The following is a 19176-nucleotide window of genomic DNA, read 5'->3' as shown; positions in this document are numbered from 1 at the left end:
TTGCAATCCGCTTTTAAAAATCCAAAACCTTACACATCGACAAAAGGAGCGCCTAAGGACTAGAAGCTGATTAAAGAAAGAACGAAATAGTAAAAAAAATGAAACGATAACCCATCCACGGAGAATGGGGAATGGTATAAAATTCCCTTATCTATCCACAGGCCAAGTTATGTTATTGTTAAGGAATTTTAACCGAGTCGAAGATGTACATACCTCAAGAAAGTCTCGGCTATAATTATTGCTAATAATATATGAGCAATGTTTTTAGTGTGAACACAATCGTAACGAACTAATCGAATAAACGAAAATAATATATGTCTTACACACTTGTTCAGAGAAGGTTGATCTGGGAGCACGGAGAATTTCACACACTCTAAGCGACTTCGCGCCAACAAATGATTTCAGATTGTAAACGTGTGTACCATTGCCTTGCACGGACCCTCATCTATGACAATTCAAGAGCGGTAACGAATTCCGGCACCAGTACCACGCTTCAAGTATCTGCCAAGTGAAAAATATATACCTCTGAACAAATTGGATAAGTTAGTGAAAAGAGCAATTAAGAACGTCTGCATTGGTATCTGATTTTTAACGCAGACTCGGGCCCAGTTTGAGGATTACGTTCGAGTTCCAAGAAACTGAAGAAACTGAAAGGAACTTGGGTCTATTTTAGGCACCCCTCGAGCTGCAAAATGAAGTGGCAGAAGCAGTTAAGCATTGGAGATCCTGCCCTATGCACATATGGCATTCTCCACATTCGGTCCGCTTTGCAGTTTAAAAGACACCGACAGAATGCACTGCATGCCAGCGCTAGAATAAAAACTGGTCCATGGGGAACCCCAAGGTAGTAGATGGGGACCATATGCGGTGTCAGAGTATTTTTGGAAAACTGAACACCATTGAATGGGAAGGTTACCAGCTCCGGTCCAATGAAAGTTCGTGTTCCGCTTTTGTATAAAAAATTGTGTATGGCACTCCTTCATCCCTTCTCATGACGGCACTCTCTTATCTCTCCCCAGTCCTACATCAAACATGTCGTACTTCACACATTTAATCATGTATTTTTATAAGAACACTTTTAAAATCCAAGTCCAGTGGGGAACTGTCGATCTCAATGTTTCATTTGGGGGAGACGATTTATTGTACTCTCATGGGCAGCCGAATATCTCTGTGGATAAAAAAAAAATTAATTCTGTCGCAACAACAGTTGATGTAAACAATAAAAGGTGGACTAAGTGAAACTCCCCCTTAAATGAGAGCTAAATATGTATATATACTGGCGTACGCAGTATCTAACTGTGTTATTTCTAGCCTTGGTAAAGGAAACAAAAGATCAGTTGATTTTTTGTGATTGATTCTAATAACAATCAATTACGTGCAACCATCTGCCGGCAGCAGCAGCAATGTGTTTATTGTTATTGCTGCTTTGGCGGAGGTGCGCAGCCACACAACAAAGTTCAAAGATCTTTTCGAACTCTAAAAAAAATGGATTAATGAAGCCAGTTATTCTTATTTTTGGGTGTGCGCACGCAGCTGAACAAAGGCAATTTCCTGGTGTGCAGTGTTTGCTTAAGGCACGCAATGGATGTGCGTGTCATCCGACACGGGAGCGCCCTGCGAGACCAAAGGTATCCGCCCTGCACGTGGTAAACACACCCCGTGACACATCCGCGGCACGCACATAGGTCAGTCTCACTGTGCCATGTCCTATTTAGGTCACTTTTAAGAAGAGGCCAGTCAGATGGCAAACGGTCTAAGAGGGTGGTCAACTATTTACAACTGAATAAAACAAGCTTGTGAGTCTCCTAATTTTTAAAATTCTCTATAATACTTTGGGAAACCATCAGGGGAGGACATATGCGTGTTCAAGGGCTTCCAAATAAGCATTTCATGGGATTTATATCCTGTGTGCATCCCATCCACTTGAAACACTTGATAAATTTAAAACCAAAAATTGACAAATACCCAACGCCTATGCATTGACTTTGTCTTTCAATTCGGCAACCACCAAAAGTCGAACGGAAGCGACGTTTGAAAGAACGCTAATGGGTTTGCTTGACAGACATGGATCGGATCGACAATTGGTCTGAAAATCACACAATATATACCAAAAAGTTGTTTACAGTTTTTAGCTGCTGCTCATTTAGGCTTGGGCATGTAACAATTTTATTCTCGAAAAGTTAAGTAAAGGAAGATCTCAGCAAGATGACTCAAATGACTTAAGTATTTCCAAACAATCCGTAACCAAATACCCTCAATGTGTTGCCATTCTACTAACCTTTGTGTATCGTCCTACTTCCTTTTCCTCAACCCACCAGTTGATTGAGTTTTTGGACGCTGAGTTTTCCGCATGCTACGCTTGCGGTTCTGGGATTTTCGCTCGGCGTTCTCTTCGTTCCGCTTTTTAATGAACTCTAATCGCATGCGCGACTTGACAATCTGCTCGGGGCGCCGCATCTCCTTGTCGTTTCCTGTCAGACGTTTCTTAAGTTCCAACTTTACGTTGTGCCGGGCATGACGACTAATTGGGTAGCGCTGGGCATGGCTTAGAGGCTTGGCGTTGTCGTCGTCACTGCCTGCATTTTCACGCTGCAGCTGGTCCTCAATCTTGGACTTTTCTTTCCACTCAGTATAACGACCTGTTTTGAAGGAGGCAGGAATCCATGCACCGGACTCGGTACGAATTTTGTTGGCTCGAGGGTCTTGTACTGATACCATTTTTTTCTTGATACGATCCCACTTCTTAAGCCCTGGCTTGTGTTTTATGTCCTGGGATGAATTGCGGTCCGACACAGAAAACTCGGCATTCTGGGCCTGTCGCTCAAAGGTGTTGATGGCCAGGCCATCCTCTGTGTGCTTATCCGCTGACTGATAAGGCACATAGTGCTCCTCGTCTTTGCTGTTTGTTTTACGCTTCTTTTTTTTTGGCTTATCCTTATAAAGGGCGTCCATATTTTGGAGCCTCTTGGGAGCAACGACCCTATCAAATGTATTGCTAATGGCTTCCTCGTCGGCAGTTGGCATTCTGGCTAAACTTGGACTTTGCTCTTCGGCGTTTTTCTTCGCTTCGTCGATGTCCTCGTCTGCGCGCTGCTGCCTGAACTTTTGAATCACTTCCGCATGCTGATTACGCTTTTCCTTCATTACAACAAATTGAGTAGACTTTTGTGTGGTGTTAAGTTCAAAAACGGTCTGAGAAGGTCACCAATTAGAAAACTTCTTTCATAAAAACGGCAATCAACTTACCCCACCTGGTCGGAAACTGCGCATTTTGACCAGAATATCGTGCTTCTCCTCTTGCAACTTGCGCTCGTCTGCAGCCACCTTTGCCTGCGATTCTGTCGATTGTCCGTTAACCTTAGCAGCTTGTTCGAGAACGGGGGCAGCTGTATAAAAATCCTCCAGCGGTTTCAGCGCAAAGAACTTAATTTTCTTTACGCGTGCATTGGCATCAGTGGATGCTACTGGTCGGGAACTCAAGTATTTTTTGTAAGCGTTTTCGCTGGTGCGCAATACTCCAGCCTGCAAAAAGTAGATTAATCGTTTACAATTTAACAGAGATCGCCTCTTAATTAAATTTTGTACTTACAATGTGGTGGCTCCTTTTTATATCGGTCACTGTGAGATGCTCTTCCTCGAGTAAATCTTGCGGAATGGTTCCCAATGCCGAGCTGTCGTTTATGTTAAACGGCCGGTTTAAGAACAAGTGCAGATCCAGTAGATGGGCTGTGTCGTCTGTAGAAAATATAGAGTATGCGGTCCCTGTACGACCAGCTCTTGCGCAACGACCCACACGGTGCACAAACAGCTTCGGTTTACCCGGAAAATGCAGGTTCACAACAAAGTCAAGACTGGGAATGTCGATTCCGCGCGCTGCTACGTCTGTGACGATTAACACGGAAACCTTCTTGTTCACAAATTTAGCGGTGTTTATTTTTCGAGCAGCCGGGTCCAGGCTAGAGTAGACAGAGGCATTAGAGATGCCAGCCTCTGTGAGGATGTACGAAATCAGTTCCACATGATGCTGTGTACCAGCAAACACCACGGTTTGCGACTCCACCGGAATCACGTATTTAAGAAGAACCACAAGAGCTGTGTAGCGGTCGTCCGGTCGGCAATAAAGAAACTTCAGACCGAGTGCGTCCGGGAGTTTGGACTCGACATCTAAGCGAATAAGGACTGGGTCGTTCAGTCCTGCGCGGGCGAAGTCTACCAAAAGTTTTGGCAGCGTGGCCGAAAACATGACCATCTGACGGGAGGACGGCAATCTGTGCAGCGTTTCGTTAAGCTGCTCGCCGAAGCCCATCTCGAAGAGTCGATCGGCTTCATCAAACACCACATACTCTGTGAAACCAATGGCATTAGTCCTTGCTTTGAAGTCTTGCAAATGTAACCTTACCTATGGAATTAAGCTTTAAGTCCATTTCCACACACAAATGCAGAAAACGACCTGGCGTGGCTACAATAACGTCGGGGCACGTGTGTATGGCCGAGAACTGTGAGTCCATTGAGTCGCCTCCCAGCACCAAAATAGTCTTAAGCTCCATAAAGCGGCCCAGCTCCTTGATGAACTTGTACGTTTGCACCGCCAGCTCGCGCGTGGGGGACAATATCAGGGCACGGGCGCCCTTTGTGGGCTCTCGCCGCTGCAACTTTTCGAAGAGGGGAATGAGGAAGCAGGCCGTCTTGCCGGATCCCGTTTTGGCCATGGCCACCACATCGCGACCCTCCAGAATCAAGGGAATCGTCTTCCGCTGGATGGGAGTCGGCACCTTGTATCCCCGCTTGGTTATTCCCTTGATAAGCTCAAAACCGAGACCCATCGACTGGAAGCCACCGCTCTTCTTGGATTTGGGCTTCGACTTGAGAATGTCGTCGCCCCGGCCACCGGAGCCGCCCTCGTTGTCCAGCGAGGGAAACCCGGGTATTTCATCTGCTTGCTTTTTGCGCTGTCAATTAGTATTAATTTTTATATTTGTTCGAAGCAATATTATATTCTTGTTTTCTTACCATTTTCTTTTGTTTTGACTAAGAAAACACGTGCAGTGTCGTTTGTTTTTCGATATATCGATATTTTTAGAAATTAGGCAACTTCGACATTTTTCCTTATACCTATCGATTATTACACTAACGCCTTACTGCGACACTGCTTGCTTTCCCTTTCAAATAATTTATTCATAACGGTTTTTATATTTATTAAAAAGATTTATTAAAATAGCGAAAATCGGTTCTTAATGATCGACTAAAAATGCATTTTAAGGTAGATTACTAAATGTCCAAACCTGTTGCACTTATTTTAACATTTAAGTTAATACGGTTCTGATATTGTTATGAAATCTTCCGCTTACTGAGCGGATTAACAAATGCACTTAACGGTATATGAATAACTTTTTCTTACACCTACCCTAACGTATTTACAATAATCCTATCTTAGATTTAGTTAACCGTCGTCCCCAAAATCAATATCCGCCTCCGACTCTCGAACCAGCACCATCTGCTCCAGTCGGTCGATGCGCCTCAGCATCTCCTCCTTTTCCCGCTGAAAGGAGTCTGCCCGCCGACGCAGTTCTTCGTTTTGGCGCCGCAGCTCGTGCAGCTGACGACAAATCTCGGAAGACGTTAGGAGTGGCATCACGTTCGGAGATTTTGCCGAGGGCAGCTTTGTCGTACTGACAAATGGTTTGCTGGGTGTCAGCCCGTTGTTCGTTGGCACTTGTCCAGATCCTGCCGAATGTGAGGGCCGCAGCTGTATTGTCTGCACGGTGCCCACCTGCCCTCTGAGTGAACTGCCGGACGCAGGACTATTCGCAGGCAGTGTAGATTGAACCACGGGTTCGCTGGGTCCATGTGACTCTTCTAATATGGTGGTGGGCTCCAGAGGTCTTTGCAGGGAAGGAAGCTTTAACTAAAAGTAGAGAAGATGCCAGCTGTTTTAGTATATTGAACTTTATCTGTGATCAAAACTAGATAGCTATCAGGGACAACTAATCATAAATCTAATGAAGCAACCAATTCAAACCTGTCTAGCCTGCAGCTGGCGCATGTTGACTAACTTGGTGCCATCGGGTAGCTGACGTACCATTCCAGAGCTGTTCAGGGGTATACGATATATTAAAGTTCGGCAAAAATAGTCAAACCCCTTTACCTTGCCAACGATGCGGGTATTTTTTGCAGGGCTTTTGTTTGACTGTCCGATCCGCAGAGCTTCTTGAAGTCAGTCAACGAGATTATGCGTATATTCTGTCCATAAACAGCTTTTGTTATACAAAAATGTGGGACAAGAAACCAAAATAAATACCTTGTTCTTGGTAACCCCCGCCGGAGACGGGAGATCTTTTTGCTTGATGACATTCATGCGAATCTTTTGGGGAGGAGAGTTATTGACATTCGGGCGGAGAGCCACGACTGGGGGCCTGACATTGCCGTTTACAGATTGCCTGCCGTTTATGCCCGCTTTTGTTTCGTGCAGTAGCATACGTCCACCTTCAGAGAGGACAAGTTGGCGCCCATTTTGTAACGCCGTGTTTAGCATTTCTTTCGAGGCCTCGTCATCGTTTTCCTGCATCATGTCTGCTATTCCGTGCGACTTCAGCATGTTAAGCGCAGAGTTTCCCAGCACATTGGTATCTGCAAGGTTTTATAAGGTTTTCATTCTTCTCTTGTGATTCAATTATTTAACTCACGCCCTCGCAGGTTTTCCAGGACATCCATTCGTTCTTCAACTGACATTTCTCGGTCATTAAGGTTCTTAGCTACTTCTGGCTCATCCATTATTGAGTTGACAGCCTCGCTGGTTTCTTTCTGTGGATATATTTTGTAATAATGTATTAGCAATTATTGACACAATAGTACATTTTAGAATTATTTCAAAGATTGGAAAATTTCTAATCAACCAAATACCGAATGTTTGAAAATACATACTTTACTCTTATGCGTTAGTCGCTGGAGTTCGGTAAACGCAGCGCAAGCCAATGGCAGCAAGAAATCGAACATTAGTAAGTTTATGAGTCAGTCAACCAAAATGTAACTACGACTTAAGATTAACTAACATCTATTAGACTTCATCGGAGTCGTATTACGCACTCACCTCCGTTTCCTCGTTGAACTTTTTACTAGCCTGCGCCTGTCGCGCCGCTTCGAGTTCTGCCAGCACATCTGCTTGTTCTGTATAAACGGCCAGTCCGATCGGTGTCTTGCCAAACTTGGAAACCAAGGCGACATCTGCCTGACACTTAAGCAACAGGCGCACAATGCCCTTGTGCCCCTTCTCGACGGCCCAATGGAGCGGGGTCATGCGTAGCTGACATAGGGAGAAATACAAAACAGGTTGGTCATCATGAGCTAACAAGACTCGAATATTCTTACCATATCGCGGGAGTTGACGCTACATTTGAGAGCTAGCAGCAGGCTGACCACCCGCTCGTGTCCGTAGTAGCAGGCTAGGTGTAGGGGCGTACGGTCCACCTTGGTCTTGGCGTCCATGTTGATGCCTCCCTGGAGCAGGATCTCGCATATCTCTAGCTGGTTGTTCATGGCGGCGAAATGCAGAGCCGACATACCGAGCCAGTCGGACGCAAAGGGCGCTCCATGTGCCAACGCGGTCTTGACACCAGATACATCGCTGTCCCTGGCGCACTGCAGCAGCTGCTTGCCCAGGTCCACGCATGTGGCGGGCAGAAGGTTGCCCTTCTTTTGCTGGACCTCTCCTTCAGTGCGCTGAAAGAAGGAGGCCCCCATTTTAGTTTGGTTTAGGAACAGCGCTACCGCCAAACTCACAATCTCGTAGTGCATCAAGTTGGAGTTTTCCATGGGGTAGACATGGCCATCTGCCCGGAGAGTAGCAACAACTTTGCTGGCGCCGTGGCTGTTCATCTTAGCAGGCGAACACTTTTAGAAGCGATTGGTTGACATTAGTTGGCATAACTGCAATTACTTTATTGTGCAAAATCCTGGGAATCGCATAAAATATAATGTTTACGTTTTTTCTGAAATCGTAGTGTTACCAGATGGAAAAACTGTCAAATGGTTTTTTCTTGCGATGATTATCGAAGTTACTATCGTTTGAATGGATTCCATCGATGGTTTTTGTGGGAAGCCACGGTCCCTCTGCCCCAACGGGCGCGCGTTTTTTTGCAATAAGTCCCTCTCTCTTGCGCTCTCTCGGAGAGCGAGAGCGATCTCACGTCTCCCTTTCTTACTGACTTACGATGAGGCTATCTCCTTTTTTTACGGCTTACGGTGGCTCACGTTTTGTTTGTAAACAATCAAATTCAAATGAACGCGAATCAACCCCACCTCCCCTTCCGTGCACGAAATATGAAAATATGAAAATAAATCATCCGCCACCGAAACAAAAAAATCTTTATATTCATCGCATTTTTTTTACGTTTTTCAGCCGTATTGCGTATTTTATATGTATATGTTTTGTTGAAGAAATTATTGGTTGGTTTTGGGTATTGGGGGCTATTGGGTTTATTGGTTATTGGATTGGTTATTAGAATATTCCGTCCAGACTTTCGCATTTTACAGATTAAAGCATTGTGCGTATGTTTTTTATCACTCACTTACACTAAGCTAAAAAAATTCAGAAAACGTTTATTTACCTTTTTTTATTTGTCGATCCGTGGAATATTATAATTTATAATGGTAATACAACTATTTGCTTTGCTTTTATTTTATTGCTGATTTTGTAAGTTCGGTTGGCTCTGAATTTGCTGCAGCTGGTGAAACTACGGGGTGGGCACCTTGATGGCACCCAGGAGCTCAGCCACCTTCACTGGAAAATTGACATACAAATTGAAATAAATAAGCGTAAAAATAAACATAAAAATTAGGTGTTTAGTTAACAGACCTCCAAAAATATTAATAAATCCATAAACAAAAACTGTCCGGTCTACCGTACTGTCCTTTGGAATGTAAAAGATCGCTGATGAGGGAGTTGGTGTCTTTTGAAACAGTTGTTGCTTACTTTCTTCTTACATTTTACTTTACTGTAGAGAGGGAAAATTCTCATTCGGCGCTTCTCTCGTAAAAGTACCGGAATTTCGCTCACTCTCGCGCTCTGAGCGCAAAGCACGCCTGTTTGGGTGTGGGTGTGTCATCTGCTTCGCCTCTGCCTCTCATTTCGGCGAAAATGGCTCTCATTTGGCAAAAATGGTTGGTGGTGTTCGGTTCTACGTCGCGTCGCGTCGCATGTTGTATAAAAATTATCACAAAGTGATAGCGTTGTGGACATAGAAGTTTCTAGTAAAAAAAAATTATTAATTAACCACCCGAAGCAGACATCGCACCCAATGTACATGAGAATGCCGAAAAAGACTGATTTCCACACCGCGCAAGTGCAAGTGCAATAAGCAATAAACGCAATAAATGCCGAGCTGGGCGATCAAAGAACGCAATATAGAAAAAAGTTCGCTGTTCGCTGTTGTGTGTAAATGCAAATGATTTATTTTCGTTCAGCAGCAACAACAGCAACACAGAGGTAGCTAAATAGGCAAAAATACATTACATCGATCGGTCGCTGTCTGCGTTAAAAAAAAGTCTAAATCGCGCTATATAACTCGAGTGCTTACCGCAAGCCTAACTTTGCATGCGAATGCCAAAGCGTCCTTCAAAAAAAAGTGGAAGCTATGGGACAACGACAAATAAGTGTAAGTTATATTCCTGAATATTTAGTGACGCCGCTGCGTAGGCATGCGTGCATAGACATGCACATGTGGACAAGTGTCTTTGTGTGTGTGTGTGATCAGGTGCCGTTATAGTACACTTACAGATCAGCTTTACACTTGTACTTGTATGTTTACCTGCTTCAGTATTTAAACTTCGGCTTGCCGAAGCTGGCTGCCTCTCTTTTTTTACTGATTTTTTTTTGTCGTAAGTTGGCTAAACTGAGGATCTCTGCTAAACAACACAACGATCCAACTCACTTTCGGGCTTATTTACGAGAATACATTTTTTGCCGTTACGGTCTTTTTTTTTTGGAAAAATCGTTAGAAACTAAAATTTACATCTCTGTTCGTCGTAATTAATTTAAATATAGTGTGCTGATCAAAGATTTAACCAGCTTACGACCTATGCATACGACCCACATCACATTCAGGTATTTAAGAAACGTATTATTTGTCATACAGCCAAGTTCTTCCATACAATGTTCTTGCGGTATGGCGTATGGCGTTGCAGGACTTTGACTGCCGGCATTTTATCTCTGACAAGCAGCAACAAAGCGTTATCAAGACAAATACCACCAACCAATTGTACAGCGCACAAAAACACACACACCACCGGCCGAAAAATCAAATCAAATAAACATACAAAGACAAACACATACGCAATCAAAATTATTCGCAACCGTTTTTTGCGCCAATCAGACAAGTTAACTGTGTTTTCCTTGCGCATCTGTAACATTTCCTTTCTTTGCTTTATTCCCTTTTTTGCGGGCCGTTACTTAGATGCTTTACATATGTATGTACATATTTTAATGCGCAGCGTTCAACAAAAATGTAACGTATTTTTCCCCATCTCTCTTTGTGTTCACTACTCTCTTTGACTTTAAAATGGTCTCTCTCTTCCCTTGCCCCACTGTGTCTATGGAAGAGTACGGCTTGCTCACTTGGAGAAAAAAGGGAATGTTAAATTTAAGGAAAATGCAAATTTAATAATCCAATTCGAAGAAATACTTCTTTAATTACCATGCGTTACTTATTATTTTCTTTTTATTTATAATTAACTATTAATTATTTATGTACAATACAATATTATTTATTTATTATTTTTGTACAATTCATTTTAAATATTAATGATACGCAGTGTTCAAGAAAAATGTAACGTATATTTTCCTTTCTCTCTGTGTGTCCACTTTACTCTCTGAATTTGCATTCCTCACTCCTCTCTCTCTCTCTCTCTTGGTCGAAGCGGACGACTCAGGCACTTGGAGAAAAAAGAGAATGTTTAATTTAACGAAAATGAAAATGAAATAATCTAAATCTAAGTATAAATGTAGTTGAAATGCCACGCGTTATCCACAATTTTTTGTCTTAATTAATAATAATTATTAATTCTTGTTTATGTACAATAGAAAATTATTTATTACAAGCTTTTTAATATTTTGTCCTGTTTAATTTTCATTAATGAATTATTCATTATTTATTAGCTATTTATATTTATATATTTATTAGCTATTTACTAACTATATATTTATTAGCTATTTACTAATTATATATTTGTTAGCTATGTACCAATTATAAATTTAAAAGGGAACAATCAATAAAATCTAATAAAACATTCATACTAGGTATTTTTGGGCACAGTGCATTTGGAAGCGTTCAGTGTGCGCCGGCGGCCATAACTTTTTTTCGCTCTCCCTCTCTTTTTCTTAATGACCAAAATGCGTGAGCAGTGCTTAAAAAACTCAAAGAGAACGGACGTGGACGAGCAATTTATGCAAAAAGGTAAGTTGGCCATTTTTTTAAATATACCAAACGGCACGTTTATCTTGTTTATTGCTTGTATATATACTTATATCTCATTTATTAATTCTTTTCCCTTACAGCTAAAAGAGGCACAAACGGATTAACACAAAACACACAAGGACTAACTTTTAACTTAGGTGAGTGGACAAAAAATTAAAATTTATTAAATGCATGAAATAAACAGACAGTTTAAAACTATAAATCAACACAATAAATAATGGTGCAAAATAACCAGCTATCAAGTTCAGTTACAGCTACTGCTGGTTAAAATTTATAAATAATACTACTACTTTTATACAACTACAACAATGAACTAAAATAATGACTGTTTTTACCAGCAAACAACCTCAGCTAACGATCCATATAATTTTCGGATAAATTTAGGAAACTTAACTTATGTCGAAAAAATTAAAATTATGTTTTGGGACCACCCTAATATAAGATGGTATATATATGTTAAAATGGCGACGCGCGTTTTGCTGTCTTCTTCTAACGCATTGTGTCAGCAATACGACGCACAAGCCTTAAAATGGCGGCGTTGGTATTGTTGTCCTCTTCTAACGAATTGGGCGGACAACACGCTCATCGCAGCTTCAGAGTTCTGTTAAAATGGCGGCGTGGGTGTCGCTGTCCTCTTCTACCGAATAGTTCTAGGGTGGCTCGACATTGCCTTTCTATTAAGATACATGAAACATAATAAAATTAATAAGTTGTGTTAGTTCTAGTATAAAATTTTAAATATATGTTTTTAAATATAAATTTTTTTATTGAAAATTTTCATAAGGTGTACATTATTTTTTTTTTGCTAAATATTGACAAAAGTGGATGTTTTCAGGTTTGAATGCTAATCTATTGGAAATTGTATTACGAACTCAACGCGGTATGACACTCCTCTCTTAGACCATTTGTTGAATTGCCGCGGACAAAATACTGATAATATTTAGTAAGAATTTGGATTCATAGCTTATGTCAAGAACAAGAATTTTTCCGTTGATATTTTATGTCAAAAGATGGCTAAATTGGGTCTCAGCCGAAAGTATGACTGTTTTTACCAGCTAACAACCTCAGCTAACTATCCAAATAATTTTCGGGTAAATTTAGGAGGCTTAAATATTTGACCGATTTTTGCATTTTTCATAAGTGGTTGAATCGTGTTTTATTTTTTGCCAAAATTTGACAAAAATGAACGTTTTTAGGTTTAAATGCCAATCGATTGGAAATTTTATTACGAACTCAACGCGGTATGACACTCCTCATTTCAACTATTTGTTGAATTGCCTTGGATAAAATACTGATATTATTTAGGTAAAATTTGGATTTATAACTTATGGTAAGAACAAGAGTTTTTCTGTTGATATTTTATGTCGAAAGTTGGCTAAATTGGGTCTTAGCTGAAAGCATGACTGTTTTTACCAGCTAACAACCGTAGCTAACGATCCAAATCATTTTCGGGTAAATTTAGGAGACTTAAGTATTTGACCGATTTTTGCATTTTTCATAAGGGGTTGAATCGTGTTTTTTTTTCTGCCAAAAATTGACAAAAATTAACGTTTATATGTTCGAATGCCAATCGATTGGAAATTTTATTACGAACTCAACGCGGTATGACACTCCTCATTTCAACTATTTTTTGAGTTGCCTTGGACAAAATACTGATATTATTTAGTGAAAATTTGGATTTATAACTTATGGCAAGAACAAGAGTTTTTCTGTTTATATTTTATGGTCTACCGTACTGTCCTTTGGAATGTAAAAGATCGCTGATGAGGGAGTTGGTGTCTTTTGAAACAGTTGTTGCTTACTTTCTTCTTACATTTTACTTTACTGTAGAGAGGGAAAATTCTCATTCGGCGCTTCTCTCGTAAAAGTACCGGAATTTCGCTCACTCTCGCGCTCTGAGCGCAAAGCACGCCTGTTTGGGTGTGGGTGTGTCATCTGCTTCGCCTCTGCCTCTCATTTCGGCGAAAATGGCTCTCATTTGGCAAAAATGGTTGGTGGTGTTCGGTTCTACGTCGCGTCGCGTCGCATGTTGTATAAAAATTATCACAAAGTGATAGCGTTGTGGACATAGAAGTTTCTAGTAAAAAAAAATTATTAATTGACCACCCGAAGCAGACATCGCACCCAATGTACATGAGAATGCCGAAAAAGAATACATTACATTGATCGGTCGCTGTCTGCGTTAAAAAAGTCTAAATCGCGCTATATAACTCGAGTGCTTACCGCAAACCTAACTTTGCATGCGAATGCCAAAGCGTCCTTCAAAAAAAAGTGGAAGCTATGGGACAACGACAAATAAGTGTAAGTTATATTCCTGAATATTTAGTGACGCCGCTGCGTAGGCATGCGTGTATAGACATGCACATGTCGACAAGTGTCTTTGTGTGTGTGTGTGTGTGTGTGATCAGGTGCCGTTATAGTACACTTACAGATCAGCTTTACACTTGAACTTGTATGTTTACCTGCTTCAGTATTTAAACTTCGGCTTGCCGAAGCTGGCTGCCTCTCTTTTTTTACTGATTTTTTTTTGTCGTAAGTTGGCTAAACTGAGGATCTCTGCTAAACAACACAACGATCCAACTCACTTTCGGGCTTATTTACGAGAATACATTTTTTGCCGTTACGGTCTTTTTTTTTTGGAAAAATCGTTAGAAACTAAAATTTACATCTCTGTTCGTCGTAATTAATTTAAATATAGTGTGCTGATCAAAGATTTAACCAGCTTACGACCTATGCATACGACCCACATCACATTCAGGTATTTAAGAAACGTATTATTTGTCATACAGCCAAGTTCTTCCATACAATGTTCTTGCGGTATGGCGTATGGCGTTGCCGGACTTTGATTGCCGGCATTTTATCTCTGACAACCAGCAACAAAGCGTAATCAAGACAAAAACCACCAACCAATTGTACAGCGCACAAAAACACACACACCACCGGCCGAAAAATCAAATCTGCACGTGCATGCATGCGTGCATAAACATACAAAGACAAACACATACGCAATCAAAATTATTCGCAACCGTTTTTTGCGCCAATCAGACAAGTTAACTGTGTTTTTCTTGCGCATCTGTAACATTTCCTTTCTTTGCTTTATTCCCTTTTTTGCGGGCCGTTACTTAGATGCTTTACATATGTATGTACATATTTTAATGCGCAGCGTTCAACAAAAATGTAACGTATTTTTCCCCATCTCTCTTTTTGTTCACTACTCTCTTTGACTTTAAAATGGTCTCTCTCTTCCCTTGCCCCACTGTGTCTATGGAAGAGTACGGCTTGCTCACTTGGAGAAAAAAGGGAATGTTAAATTTAAGGAAAATGCAAATTTAATAATCCAATTCGAAGAAATACTTCTTTAATTACCATGCGTTACTTATTATTTTCTTTTTATTTATAATTAACTATTAATTATTTATGTACAATACAATATTATTTATTTATTATTTTTGTACAATTCATTTTAAATATTAATGATACGCAGTGTTCAAGGAAAATGTAACGTATATTTTCCTTTCTCTCTGTGTGTCCACTTTACTCTCTGAATTTGCATTCCTCACTCCACTCTCTCTCTCTCTCTTGGTCGAAGCGGACGACTCAGGCACTTGGAGAAAAAAGAGAATGTTTAATTTAACGAAAATGAAAATGAAATAATCTAAATCTAAGTATAAATGTTGTTGAAATGCCACGCGTTATCCACAATTTTTTGTCTTAATTAATAATAATTATTAATTCTTGTTTATGTACAATAGAAAATTATTTATTACAAGCTTTTTAATATTTTGTCCTGTTTAATTTTCATTAATGAATTATTCATTATTTATTAGCTATTTATATTTATATATTTATTAGCTATTTACTAATTATATATTTATAGCTATTTACGAATTATATATTAATAAGCTTGATAAGCTATAATTATATATTTATTAGCTATTTACTAACTATATATTTATTAGATATTTACTAATTATATATTTGTTAGCTATGTACCAATTATAAATTTAAAAGGGAACAATCAATAAAATCTAATAAAACATTCATACTAGGTATTTTTGGGCACAGTGCATTTGGAAGCGTTCAGTGTGCGCCGGCGGCCATAATTTTTTTTCGCTCTCCCTCTCTTTTTCTTATTGACCAAACTGAGTGAGCAGTGCTTAAAAAACTCAAAGAGAACGGACGTGGACGAGCAATTTATGCAAAAAGGTAAGTTGGCCATTTTTTTAAATATACCAAACGGCACGTTTATCTTGTTTATTGCTTGTATATATACTTATATCTCATTTATTAATTCTTTTCCCTTACAGCTGAACGAGGCACAAACGGATTAACACAAAACACACAAGGACTAACTTTTAACTTAGGTGAGTGGACAAAAAATTAAAATTTATTAAATGCATGAAATAAACAGACAGTTTAAAACTATAAATCAACACAATAAATAATGGTGCAAAATAACCAGCTATCAAGTTCAGTTACAGCTACTGCTGGTTAAAATTTATAAATAATACTACTACTTTTATACAACTACAACAATGAACTAAAATAATGACTGTTTTTACCAGCAAACAACCTCAGCTAACGATCCATATAATTTTCGGATAAATATAGGAAACTTAACTTATGTCGAAAAAATTAAAATTATGTTTTGGGACCACCCTAATATAAGATGGTATATATATGTTAAAATGGCGACGCGCGTTTTGCTGTCTTCTTCTAACGCATTGTGTCAGCAATACGACGCACAAGCCTTAAAATGGCGGCGTTGGTATTGTTGTCCTCTTCTAACGAATTGGGCGGACAACACGCTCATCGCAGCTTCAGAGTTCTGTTAAAATGGCGGCGTGGGTGTCGCTGTCCTCTTCTACCGAATAGTTCTAGGGCGGCTCGACATTGCCTTTCTATTAAGATACATGAAACATAATAAAATTAATAAGTTGAAATAATAAGTTCTAGTATAAAATTTTAAATATATATTTTTAAATATAAATATTTTTATTGAAAATTTTCATAAGGTGTACATTATTTTTTTTTTGCTAAATATTGACAAAAGTTGACGTTTTCAGGTTTGAATGCTAATCTATTGGAAATTGTATTACGAACTCAACGCGGTATGACACTCCTCTCTTAGACCATTTGTTGAATTGCCGCGAACAAAATACTGATAATATTTACTAAAAATTTGGATTCATAACTTATGTCAAGAACAAGAACAAGAAAAGAACAAGAAAACCGAAAATAACGGACACGGATTATTTATATTAGCAGCGATTATTTTTTTTGTTGTTTATAGCTATCGCTTGGTGCTAGTTCATATGTCGGAAAAATGAAAACAATGTGTTTTGGGACCACCCTATTATTATATGCTATATATATATGTTAAAATGGCGACGAGCGTATTGCCGTCTTCTTCTAACGCTTTGTGTCGGCAATACGCCGGCTTACGACACACAAGCCCTAATAAACTGGCGGCTTATGTATTGTTGTCCTCTTCTAACGAATTGGTCGGGTGTAGGAGTTTTACATATTTTGACAATTTTTGAAATTTTCATAAGGGGTTACAACACTTATTTTTTTGCCAAAAATTGACAAAAATTAACGTTTTCAGGTTTTAGTGCCAATCGATTGGAAATTTTATTACGAACTCAACGCGATGTGACACTCCTCATTTCGATCATATGTTGAATTGCCGCGAACCAAATACTGATATTATTTACTGAAAATTTAGATTCATAACTTATGGCAAGAACAAAAATTTTTCCGTTGACATTTTATGTCAAAACTGGGGTAAATTGGGTTTCAGTCGAAAGTATGACAGTTTTTAGCAGCTAACAACCTTAGCTAACGATCCAAATCATTTTCGGGTAAATTTAGGAGACTTAAATATTTGACCGATTTTTGACTTTTTTCATAAGGGGCTAAATCGTTTTTTTTTTTGCCAAAAATTGAAACAAAATAACGTTTTTAGGTTTAAATGAAAATCGATTGGAAATTTTATTACGAACTCAACGCGGTATGACACTCCTCATTTCAACTATTTGTTGAATTGCCTTGGATAAAATACTGATATTATTTAGTGAAAATTTGGATTTATAACTTATGGCAAGAACAAGAGTTTTTCTGTTGATATTTTATGTCGAAAGTTGGCTAAATTGGGTCTTAGCTGAAAGCATGACTGTTTTTACCAGCAAACAACCTCAAATAATGGGCACGGATTATTTTTTTTAGCAGCGAATATTTTTTGTTGTTTATAGCTATTGTTTGGTGCTAGTTCATATGTCGGAAAAATTAAAACAATATGTTTTGGGACCACCCTATTATTATATGATATGTATATATGTTAAAATGGCGACGAGCGTATTGCCGTCTTCTTCTAACGCTTTGTGTCAGCAATACGCCGGCTTACGACTCACAAGCGTTAACAAAATGGCGGCGTAGGTACTGTTGTCCTCTTCTAACGAATTGGGAGGGCAACACGCCAATCGCAGCGTCCGAGTTCTAACGAAGAAAACGAGGGTGGCTCGAGATTTTCTTTCTATTAAGATACACGAAACATAATAAAATTAAAAGATTGTGTTAGTTCTAGTATTAAAATATATATTTTTAAATATGTAGTTAAAAATGAAGTTATTAAGTAAATGTAATCTATCGCAATAATCATACATAAATTGTTATTTTTTAATAGAGAATCCAAAAATATCATGGTGCATTTAATTGCATTTTATTATGTTTAGTATTGTACCAGAATATGCATTAACGTTTTAAGGTTTGAATGCCAATCTATTGAAAATTTTATTACGAACTCACAGCGGTATGACACTCCTCTTTCGGAGCATTTGTTGAATTGCCGCGGACAAAATACAGATAATATTTAGATCAAATGTGGATTCATAACTTATGGCAAAAACAAGAATTTTTCCGTTGATATTTTATGTCAAAAGATGGCTAAATTGGGTCTCAGCCGAAAGTATGACTGTTTTTACCAGCTAACAACTTCAGCTAACTATCCAAATAATTTTCGGGTAAATTTAGGAGACTTAAATATTTGACCGATTTTTGCATTTTTCATAAGTGGTTGAATCGTGTTTTTTTTTTTGCCAAAAATTTACAAAAATTAACGTTTTTAGGTTTAAATGCCAATCTATTGGAAATTTTATTCTAACGAATAAATCTAGGGTCTCAGCTAAAATAAGGATTTTTATGAACTGCTATCAAACTGAGTTTACAATACAAATCATTTTCAGGTAGGTGTAGGAGTTTTACATATTTTGACAATTTTTGAAATTTTCATAAGGGGTTACAACACTTATTTTTTGCCAAAAATTGACAAAAATTAACGTTTTCAGGCTTTAGTGCCAATCGATTGGAAATTTTATTGCGAACTCAACGCGATGTGACACTCCTCATTTCGATCATATGTTGAATTGCCGCGAACCAAATACTGATATTATTTACTGAAAATTTAGATTCATAACTTATGGCAAGAACAAAAATTTTTCCGTTGACATTTTATATCAAAAGTGGGGTAAATTGGGTCTCAGTCGAAAGTATGACTGTTTTTACCAGCTAACAACCTTAGCTAACGATCCAAATCATTTTCGGGTAAATTTAGGAGACTTAAATATTTGACCGATTTTTGCACTTTTCATAAGGGGTTAAATCGTGTTTTTTTTGCCAAAAATTGAAAAAAAAATAACGTTTTTAGGTT

General features: G+C 38.9%; 2 protein-coding genes and 1 long non-coding RNA gene across 4 annotated transcripts; 1 reads left to right on the top strand and 2 right to left on the bottom strand.

Annotated features, from left to right (window-relative positions):
• Positions 1 to 1035: 1035 nt before the first annotated feature.
• Positions 1036 to 5127, bottom strand: LOC108013474 (ATP-dependent RNA helicase DDX54). The gene is made up of 6 exons (XM_017079356.4): positions 5011 to 5127; positions 4400 to 4949; positions 3590 to 4344; positions 3247 to 3522; positions 2279 to 3192; positions 1036 to 1168 (listed from the first exon to the last, which is right to left on the bottom strand). The coding sequence occupies exons 1-5, from the start codon at positions 5011 to 5013 to the stop codon at positions 2293 to 2295; spliced, it is 2484 nt and encodes an 827-aa protein (XP_016934845.1). The 5' UTR covers positions 5014 to 5127; the 3' UTR covers positions 1036 to 1168; positions 2279 to 2292.
• A 57-nt stretch (positions 5128 to 5184) lies between these two features.
• Atac3 (Ada2a-containing complex component 3) lies at positions 5185 to 8007 on the bottom strand. 2 transcript variants are annotated; one of them, XM_036814400.3, is made up of 9 exons: positions 7777 to 8007; positions 7366 to 7716; positions 7088 to 7300; positions 6922 to 6942; positions 6684 to 6801; positions 6299 to 6627; positions 6146 to 6240; positions 6020 to 6089; positions 5185 to 5905 (listed from the first exon to the last, which is right to left on the bottom strand). In XM_036814400.3, exons 1-9 carry the CDS (start codon positions 7870 to 7872, stop codon positions 5441 to 5443), a joined length of 1758 nt encoding a protein of 585 aa, XP_036670295.3. In that variant the 5' UTR covers positions 7873 to 8007; the 3' UTR covers positions 5185 to 5440. The 2 variants fall into 2 exon arrangements, with proteins under 2 accessions (XP_036670295.3, XP_016933262.1); XM_017077773.4 differs by lacking the exon at positions 6922 to 6942 and having other exon boundaries at positions 7777 to 8006.
• A 3539-nt stretch (positions 8008 to 11546) lies between these two features.
• Positions 11547 to 15877, top strand: LOC136116972 (uncharacterized). Its single transcript, XR_011604023.1, has 3 exons — positions 11547 to 11605; positions 15518 to 15674; positions 15776 to 15877. It is a non-coding gene; the product is annotated as an uncharacterized lncRNA (long non-coding RNA).
• The last annotated feature ends 3299 nt before the right edge of the window (positions 15878 to 19176 follow it).

Source organism: Drosophila suzukii, chromosome 3 (assembly GCF_043229965.1).
Source record: "Drosophila suzukii chromosome 3, CBGP_Dsuzu_IsoJpt1.0, whole genome shotgun sequence".
Lineage (NCBI taxonomy): Eukaryota > Metazoa > Arthropoda > Insecta > Diptera > Drosophilidae > Drosophila > Drosophila suzukii.
Note: the sequence above shows the minus strand (reverse complement) of the source record. Positions and strands in the feature narration are given on the sequence as shown.